A 10,477-nucleotide genomic window follows, 5' to 3' on the forward strand; every position below is an offset into this window, starting at 1 on the left:
GCTTAATGATAATACATCATCGTATTTGGCTTTTAAGTTTAATTTGTCTACAAGGCAACATCCTCATCATCCAGAGGTGCAGTGTTATTGTTTCATGTGGATTTATATATTACAGTAGATATTGTCATTTAATTGACCTTTAAAGGGTAGGTTACTTTAGTCTACCCATATGGACACTGCCACTGGATTTCCTTGCTGTTTTGCTGTTTGTTCCTCCTGTTTATGCTGGTCATTAAGAGGACCCTTTATAAAGCACATTCAGTGGAAGTGATAGAGCACAGAATCCACAGTCCTTCTGTGCATATGAGGCATAGAAGTCAGACAAATCAAGTTGATATCTTGTTAAGTTACAGTCTTTCCCCCTATCACTGAAACTGATTTGTTAGGTCTAATAGGAACAAGAGGGATGATGCGAGCTGCCACTTGGGAACAAGCTGTAAACTGAATATTGGCATATAATCACCTTATAAGTTATTACGGGGAATGTGTTAGGAAACAGTTCCCCATTTACACATCCAGCTTTCCAGTTCTGTTTTTCCAATACAGCTGCCTGCTACTGCTGCTGAAAATGAGTTTGAAGAAAGCTGGGAGACTCAAACAAAACAGTATATTTGCTTTTTAAAGCTAAATCACAGGGTTTTTAAATTGCGATGCAAATATGTGGTATGAAGGTGCAAAGAATTCAGTTTCCCTTTTACAAAGAAAAGGAAATATACATTGTTTTGTGCAGTCTATACCCTACCTCCAGAAAAAAAAAAGATTCTATCATTTAGAAAACATAAGAGAAAATATATTTGGTAGTTTTCTCTCTGGGATATAAAATAACCTTTTTCAGTCAGTTTGTCTTGAATCTCATTTTGTTCCTAAAGATTTTGAGAACATTGTATTGTGAACCCAGTTTGTGAGTGGTATCAAATCTTGAGTTGAATGTATTGTTGCATCCCTATTTTATAGCCATAAAACCAAAACAGTGAGCTGATGGATGTTCAAACCCCTCCTATGGTTAAAGAGGGTACTGCAGAGGGGCGATAATTCTCTGTAGGATTGTCACCACAAGCTTGTACATTACACATAGTCATTGGAGCAATTGTTGATGATAAAAATAAATGAGTGCACTTAATTTGTTGGTGCTATGAAGGAGTCACAAAGCTGTAGTGCCCTTAAACCTGTTGTTACCACAGCAACATAACTTAACAACATACAACAGCAGCACTATCAATAACTAAGTAGGTCCACTGAAGTTCAATATTCTGTGCGTCCTATCTTACTATCAAACCTATGTGTGTTTCGCACATACACACACCTATATAGATCCAGGTCTTCTAAAGAATAAAGCCTAGAGCCATCGTGTCCCACCCACTCACCAGTCACTTAGACACTAGTTAGTACTCTGTCTTTGATTTATTTTATTTTTTCAGCCAACTGCCTTGTGTCTGAGCGAGTCCTGTGTGTGTGTGTGCGCGCGCTCTCCCCTCCTTGACAGGGCTAAAAATAGCCTCACACTTTCTCATAAACACTCGAAACACATAGTTAATCTTTCTCTACAGGCCACTGCTCGGGGGCAAGATGGTGCCATTGATTGCAGAAGTGGATGAGAGGGCCAAGTAATAATGGCACTTGCTCATATTCTCTCGGTCATTAGTGATTCAAATGGATGAATTTATAGATTGAGAGTGCATGTCACTTTTGAGCCAGACTAAGCTGGTTCTTAATTAATCAGGTCATGTCATCTTCAGATATGAATAAAAACTGACAAAGCACTCTTTGATACTTGTTCTAAAATGCATAATGGATCAGAATTTATGCCTTTGTTTAAGTAAAGAAGTGGTATCATTACACACTCTAATACTAGCAGGATACAGCTACAGCAAACTTTCTGTCCAGATTTTGATACACAGGGTGGTTGGCTGAATTTTGCTTGCTTATTTAGGTAGGGGAATCTCTGAAAATAATCAGATCATTTGTGTAAAATGTGCTGGCTGTGCAGTCATAACAAAAATGCAAAATTAATAGTGTCCCTCCGAAGCCGTTCTCCCAAAACACATTTCCATGCACAATGAGGGCACAGGCGGAGTGTGTGCTGGTAGATAGAGAGCAATATATTAGAGGCCTTCGGCAGCTACAAATACAGGATTTTTTTTCCAGAGCATTTGATTTATTTATTGCTCCATGTATGCAATTTATCTTAAGACATCATATAATTAATCACAATAATGATCTTAGTATTTATGGTATATTAGACAATATATAGAGCAACCTTTAAAAACATACAAAACAGTCTTACTGATATGGATGAGAACGGAATAAATAAATATTACTATTCCTAAAAGCCACATTAGAGACTAAGCAAGTATTTTTAGAGATGGACTGCCTGCCTGAGTACTCGGAGCTAGTGATGATTTAATCTGTCCTTTTTTCCTCTCCCAACAGTTGTTCCGAAAACTGGAGCAGTGCAACACGGAGCTGAAGAAGTACAGCCATGTCAACAAGAAAGCTCTGGACCAGTTTGTCAACTTCTCTGAGCAGAAGGAAAAGCTGATCAAGCGTCAGGATGAGTTGGACCGTGGCTACAAATCAATCATGGAGCTTATGAACGTCCTGGAGCTGCGCAAGTATGAGGCCATCCAGCTCACCTTCAAACAGGTACGTGGCACCTTAGATCCTCTTCAGAGTGTCCAGATGGGTACATACAACATACAAGCCACAGCAGTTTGTTTCTGATTGGTGCCCTACAGTTAAATTGGGCAGTATCAGACCAGTGTAAAAGAGAATATGTGGCCATCAGTTTTCAGTGTTGTCAGACAGCAGTACGACACAGTAACAGTACTGTTTAACAGTAATACGTGCATTCCTAACAGGGATTTCTAGACATCTGCATTTGCACTAAGCCTCACAGTAAATAGTATAACAGGTAAACTATACTGGTGGCAACTACTTCTTTGTGTTGTATAGGCCATCAACCTTTCTTAAATCAATAACATGAAAAAAAAAAAAAGAAACAGTTTGATTTTTTTGAGTTGAAAAATGTTTGATTCTTGACTTTTTAAGCTGTTGAAACACTACCGGCATGGAAATACAATTGTAGAGCTGTTTAATGCTTGCTGCAGATATGCAGCATTTTATTAGTGTTGAAAATATTTCTTTTTTTGGAGACTCTGGTCCATTATTTTAATTTACATTCTCTATGATTTTAGAAATCAATAATATATATTGTAATAATTAGCTTTAACCTCACATTAGATGCACATTTTCTAATCTAATATTTACTCTTCTTGCCATGTTTTTTCCCCCTCAGGTGTCAAAGAACTTCAGTGAGGTTTTCCAGAAGCTGGTGCCAGGTGGCAAAGCTACGTTGGTGATGAAGAAAGGTGATGCTGAAGGCAGCCAATCTCAGGATGAGGGTGAGGGCGGTGCAGACAGCGAGAGAGGCTCCGGTTCCCAGAGCAGCGTTCCTTCAGTGGACCAGTTCACTGGAGTCGGCATCAGGGTAAGGGTCTTTTTTTAAAATTCAGTTATCTCTTTTGACTGAGAACTTCCCTTTTTCAATAGTTGATTAATGTAATTTCAAACACAAATTATGTGTTTATTATTATTATTATTATTATTATTATTATTATTATTAGATTCAGTCAAATCTTACTTTGAGTCTTTATAAACTTGTTATATTTGTAAGGCAGACGAATGTAACTATGAACAGTATGTGAGCAAAAGCTCTAATTTCTCGAATTATTAACATTATATAATCAACATATTCACTTACTGAGTGGAAGCTGGTCCTTCTCTCACCAAGTAGTGAAAACAGTTATGTTGTGTCATAATGTGTACCCCCTACTGTATGAGGTTTTGTCTAGAAACATGTAAACGTGTATTTGTCGAGTTACATATCCTTGCATACCTGATACCTCTAAATTCATCTGTATCATTATCAAAGCTGTTATACCGGCACAGACACATTTGATCATCTGCTTTCCCAAAATAGAGAATCTAATGATAGTTAACAGTTAAGTGAAAATAACACATTTCTGCCTCGGTTCTAATAACAGCCTCCTCTGTCCTGCGTAGGTGTCGTTCACAGGGAAGCAGGGTGAGATGAGAGAGATGCAGCAGCTGTCTGGAGGTCAGAAATCTCTGGTGGCTCTGGCCCTGATATTTGCCATCCAAAAGTGTGACCCCGCTCCTTTCTACCTGTTTGATGAAATCGACCAGGCCCTCGACGCACAGCACAGGAAGGCTGTCTCAGGTAACGATTTAGTATAAATATACAGTATGTAGAGAGGAAATTAAGTAAATCATCATACACAAATTTAATTTCACTGGATAGCAAGAAAATTAGTTTTATACAGTCTATACTGCAGTCCTACAGTAAATACAGTTAGTGGTGGAGTTATACATATCATATCATACATATGATTATAACAGAAAATCATGGTTTGCATTCTTTGTGAGAAAATAATGACTAACCTTTCATTTAGCCTTAACAAACACAAGAAAGTCACCATCTTTGTATTGTGTGTATACATTTCAGACATGATCGTGGAGCTGGCAGGCCACGCCCAGTTCATCACCACCACCTTCAGGCCTGAGCTCCTCGAGTCCGCCGACAAGTTCTACGGTGTCAAATTCAGAAACAAGGTGAGTCTCCCGCTAAAGGGCAGGATTTGTCCATTCAAGTTGGAGTTGAAGGTTTTCTCACAGACAGGCGGTGGGGGTGCCGTGATATTTCTCAAAAATTGTATGCACTTGTTTTTCATTTTGCAGATTCAGGGTGTCAAATTGAGAAGGGAATGTCCTTAAACAAAACGATAGATAGATAGATAGATAGATAGATAGTCTATTAGCAATGCTCTCTGACTTCTGTGAATTGGTGCATGCAAAGAGCAAACGATAGCTTTGTTATGAGGTACTCCACAAGGACGTCCTGATGCCATACAGTATATTATTTTTAGGGTGTACTCCTGGTTTAAAGTAGGAGGTTGTCATTATTTTATCCTTTTATTATATTAACAATTTTCCTGAAGAGAATAAAAGCAACAATGACGTTAACTTGCTAACATTATTTTCTGTGTACTTTAGTCTAAAAACCATCAAAAACCATATTGTTGTGGTAGCTAACATAATTCAAGAATTCAATGTAATATAATTGTCCTTAACAACGCAGGGTTGCATAATGAAATTCAGATTTTAGTTCTCTTTATACTGCTCGTTAAACAAACATAAAAAGATGTACCAAGTTCCTAACCATGAAATCAAACCTGCAGTTGCAGAGTTGTTTGATCAATTCAGCAGTCCTAGGCAATCATTAGCTTTAGTCATAGAAAGGTTTGGTTGACATCACTGTAAAATGCAAAAGGGACCCAGACTTAAAAAGACCACGTTCAATCTCTTCATCATCATCATCATCATCATCATCATCATCATCATCATCATTGTCCTTCCTCAGTCTTGATTTCAATAGACAAATGTGAATTTAAAAAAACATGATATATAACAGAAACCAATTTTCCCATCCCTTTCAGCAAGTCGTCCACAGTTCTGTTGTCATTCATTTGTTGCATCTTCACAGGAAGGTCTTTATTTCCTGTAAATTAGGGTTGGCAGTGAACAGGCCAATACCCACAATTCATCTAGGCTATCTAGTGGCTGGTTTTAATTTTCCAATTGCTATTGGTGATTTTGCTTTCAGTCTGTTTTTCTGTTTTACAATCTCTCTGTAAACCAGGTTTGTGTTTTTTGGAGCTGTCTTAGTGAAAAGAAAATACTCCCTCGAGTTTTTCAGGTTTCATAACATAAATCATTACTGATTAGTCAGAGCGGCTGAAATGGAGGAATTGATTGGTCATTAACTCTGTGTGTGTGTGTGTGTGTGTGTGTGTGTGTTTTTTTCCTTTTTTTTTTTTTCTCATTTGGTTTCTAGGTGAGTCACATCGATGTGATCACAGCGGAGCAGGCCAAAGACTTTGTGGAGGATGACACCACCCATGGTTAATAGTCTTCGGCTCTTCATCATCCTCCTCGCCCCCTCCTCCTCCGCCTCTACAGTGCACTGCGTAGCTCGAATCCTTCCACAACAGGGCCCAAAGACAGAAATATCTCAATCCACCAGCCTTTTTTTAGCCCTCCTGTTAAAGATAAACAATGCAGCATGTCTACGCTTCGCAGACCATTACAAGTTAGAAATTGAATATGTTGTTTTGATAACACTCCAAAAACCCAGCTCTAAATTACAGATATTTACTGTTTACCTTCGACATCATTTCAGGCTGATAAAACGATCTGCGAGCAGGGGACATTTGTTTCTGTTACATATTCCTGCTTTGCTCTTCTCGATCAACCGCACTGGATCTGACAACCAACAGAAGTGTAGTTCTTTTACACTGATATATAAATGCTCATTGCTTTGTCTGAAGAGGTCCTGAAGAGGACACTGGTTACCTTTCGCGTTACAGTGTTGAATTTTTCTAACAAACAGTAGTTTTATGCAGAGCTGTGGTCATTTGAAATTGGAAAGTGCCAGAGACACTCAAAACAAACCTTCAGGACCTTTTCGGTAAGCATTTTGTGTACAGTTGACAGTTTTGATATGACTTGGATGAAGATTGTGGAACTGAAACCTTAAAGCTCAGTGGAGATGGGAGGGACATAAACTGATCTGGATTTTGTTTTTGAGACCCTTGAAAAAGAGTTCTTGTTCATTCTTGTTTCTGTAATGTGTATACTCTTTGTACTCATGAAACAATGTTAAACTTGTATCTGTCATAACCAGCCACAGGGCTCAAAATGTTTAAAGGTTGTTCCTTTTTATGGTTGTTACTGTATTGCGTAATTTCCTGTTTTTAGATCATTTAAATATATGAGAGGTTTCATTCCAAAACAAGAAGGTATCCATTTAGGAAATCAGCACAGCTCTCTGAATTTGATCATTCGATACTTCCAAAGCGTAAGTGATTGAGCGCTGGATAACCATATCTATTTTGGTCCTGAAGTGACTCATAACTCTAGTATGAAGCCAAGTTGTGCTTCTCTGGAATGACAAGTTGTAATTAATATTTAGTTTATTTCCTTACTGGATGCTTTCTTTTGGGATTAAACTCCTCATATGTTTTACTTAATTTCAAATCTGATTTTAAAATGTTTTTGTTCTTTTTTTTATGTAATTAGAAAACTTACAAAAATAAAATAAAAGATTAAAAAAGTGTGAAAATGTCTCATCTCACCTAATTGGACCACTAGGTGGTGCTGTGCCCCTGATAGCTGACATCCTCGCATGGTCAAAAGTATACAGAGCAAAGGTCTGTCTTAAGTAAGGTGGTGCTTTTGAAGAAATATATAATGCATTATTCAAGAGACGTTTCCTAATACATGATTGGATTAATTATAGATTAAGTTTCTTAACATTTACAGCATAATAAATATATATATTATAATATAATCAATATTTTAATTAAATCATAGAAAATATGTCCTGAATTGATCCTATTTTAATTGTATTAACATATATATATTTAAAACAACTGATAGTTTTGCAAAGTGAATCCACAAACACGAGTAATTCACATATTTACCATAAAGTTTGAAATGCTTACATATGTTATTCTCATACTGGTTTTTTGATTATATTTTATGTCGTGTACACCTGTGTTCAACCCTCACTTTAAAAGAACCCTAATGGATCAGTTATAATTAATCTTGAAATATCTATGCCAGGAAACTCCATCCAGCTTTAGAGTCAGTGTGGAGGCACAACTGTCTGTCATCAAGGACAGAATCTGGCACTCATCACGTCCCTTGTTACATTTTGTTTTTTATATCAGTGATCCTGTTGAATTGCTTTGTGCCAGGGGAGATCCCACATGTCCCACATACGTGGTCGCCATCACCTTGCACTGGCAGCGTGTCTGAAAGGTCCTGACCTCCTGAGATGGATTGGTGGACCCCTGTTGTAATACCGCAGACCTCCAGAGCATCTCTGTCTGGTGCGTTGGCCAGGGCTCACATGGCACCTGACGTCAGAGGTATTTAACCTTTGAAGGTACCCACAACTGGACTTTTCATACATTATTACACCAGTTTTAATCTTCCCTAAAACAGAAACATGTTTCTGGCTTGTAGTTAGGGGGACATAACTGAAGTCAGCTTCCACTAAATGAAACAAAATAATCAGACATATATTTTGCTATATACTCCTTTGGCCTACTGTATCTTGGTATACACTGCTCCACATCACACTCTGCTGTACTGCTTCCGCCGCACTCACACGTCTGAAGTGAAAAATAGAAATAACAACCCCCCATATCTCACTCCTTAGCTGCACTTATTATTCTGATGGGGAACATTTATTTACATTTTTACACCACGAGGTGTGAGGAACACTCATTTACATGTTTATATGGCACCTTTCCATTTATATTTGATTGTCAGAGATTTATTACACAATGGCAATTATTCTAAATTGTTCCGGATTAGAGCTTCAATTGCCTGAAATGTAATAATGGAAGTTGTTTATTGCTATTTATTACCCTTTATTTATTTTATTTATTTAGGACTAAGGGAGGCAAGGGGAGTTTATTTCAGGCAATTCAAAATGCTTCACCTGAAGGAAGATGATGTAAAAAAAAAAACAAAAAAAGCCCACATATATAAATAGGACTTCAAAAGACTAAAAGAATAAAAATAAACAGAGGTCAGTAGGACGCCTGCATTTAGTCGCGGTTACCACATAATGATCAGTAAGACTCTTTCAAGCTGAAGGGCAGATTTCAGATATGAAATAGAAATACAAAAGTTAAGACACTCACCACTATATATAAATGAGATTATATATCTACAGTAGACTGGTGGTTGTACCAGATGTGTGTTAGAAACTAACTGATATAACGCAGATTAAAGTTAGAGTGAATGTTCGTATCCATTTTGTAACTTGACAAAAATAAAAAGACTGACACATAACAACAAGAATCCAAGAAGGGAGATAATCATCTAAATGATGTAGCTAAATAATACACTATGTGTTTGACTTCAGCTGTCCTTTGTTGCGTCACCCATATTATCTGCACTTGATGCTTTTCTGATTCCATTAAAAAACACTTCAAAGTCAGTTGGTTTAAAAGATGGTTGCCCACACAGCAGTGAGCCTGGTGCGTTAGTGACAGCACACCTCATCCCTCTGTGCCTGAGCCTGCCAGCAGAGAGCAGATCTGTTGCTCTGGCTTCCAGATATTAACAACCCTGCACGCTATCTGTCGCCATGTCAGCTGACAGATGAGGATCAGGAAGGCCGACAGTTCATTTCTCTTCCACCATATTCCCACAACCTCTCTCGGGGATGTGAAGTGTATGGTAAACATACAAGTAAGTTTTCTTCTTACAGTCTTTATTATATGTTTATTTTAATAGATAGGAAAGACATTTTTTTGGGGGGGGGGGCCAGCCACTGTAGCCGACCTCCACTTGTTATTGATTCAGATTGTCAGTCAAATGTTTGTTTTCATTTCATATCTTTCTCCATAGGCCTTATTCGCTGCATTTGACTCTTAATAGTAGGGAGAACACAGCTGACAGTGTTAACAATGGCTCAGTTCTGTTCAAGTGTCCCAGTAAACCACGACAGTGTGACAGTGAGCCAGCACCCACAATACCAGGACCCTGAAACCGAGGCAGCCAAATGGAATTCAGCCATCACTAATGTTATAATTTACACCTGTGCCCATCAAAGTTAATTTAGAGAGACTGTGAGACTGCTTTATTCATCCTCAAAATGTTAAATTGTTTTATTATTTATATGACTTATTTATTTGTATTATTTTACTGTATTTAATTTGTGTGTGTATGTTTTTTGTTTTTGTTTTTATGAGCAGCACAAAGCAAACAACAACCTTGAATTTCATTATACAACCCTGCATTGTAAAATGAGAAATAGCTTGTAAATTACCTTGTAAACTTGCTATAACTGTCTTGGTAAACAACTTGGCTAAACTTATGACCTTCCGACATTATGCTGTAGGTTTACAGAGGTGTCATTTTGAGGGAATTATGGTGTCTTTGTTGCAGCTATCTGTTTTACCAATGAGCTGTTTAACCAATCTAGCTCTAAGTTGTATTTTAAAAAAAGGCATGTATACAGGACTACACTTCCTTTAGTTTATTAATTATAATTTTTCCCATTTGTAATATACCCCAGCATTCATCAATCATTGCTAGCTAAGTGGATTTGTAAGTTTTGTTTTAAACACCTTCTCTTCTCTTCTCTTCTCTTCTCTTCTCTTCTCTTCTCGCCTGTATAGTATTTCCTCCACTACCTAATCCATCCCTCTTTCCTCTGCATCCCCTCTTCCCTCCATTCTCAGACAATAAACACCATATCTTTCCAACCGTCCACCTGCCTCTTTGCCCTCTGGTCTCAGAATGTGGAGTACAGTAATGAACAGATAATACCATCTCCCATAATCAAGCTCCTTATCATAAAACCAGGCATAAAGCT

General features: G+C 37.7%; 1 protein-coding gene across 1 annotated transcript in view; it reads left to right on the forward strand.

Annotated features, from left to right (window-relative positions):
- The window catches only part of smc3 (structural maintenance of chromosomes 3), a 26,070-nt gene extending 18,869 nt beyond the window's left edge, over positions 1-7,201 (forward strand). Inside the window, exons 25-29 of the mRNA XM_035660238.1 lie at positions 2,431-2,643; positions 3,296-3,487; positions 4,063-4,240; positions 4,526-4,632; positions 5,915-7,201. Coding sequence (XP_035516131.1) covers positions 2,431-2,643; positions 3,296-3,487; positions 4,063-4,240; positions 4,526-4,632; positions 5,915-5,986 — 762 coding nt within the window. The 3' untranslated portion in view covers positions 5,987-7,201. The remainder of the gene's footprint in view (positions 1-2,430; positions 2,644-3,295; positions 3,488-4,062; positions 4,241-4,525; positions 4,633-5,914) is intronic.
- Positions 7,202-10,477: the final 3,276 nt, after the last annotated feature.

Source organism: Morone saxatilis, unplaced genomic scaffold (assembly GCF_004916995.1).
Source record: "Morone saxatilis isolate NCDOM2014 unplaced genomic scaffold, NCSU_SB_2.0 Contig17, whole genome shotgun sequence".
NCBI lineage: Eukaryota > Metazoa > Chordata > Actinopteri > Moronidae > Morone > Morone saxatilis.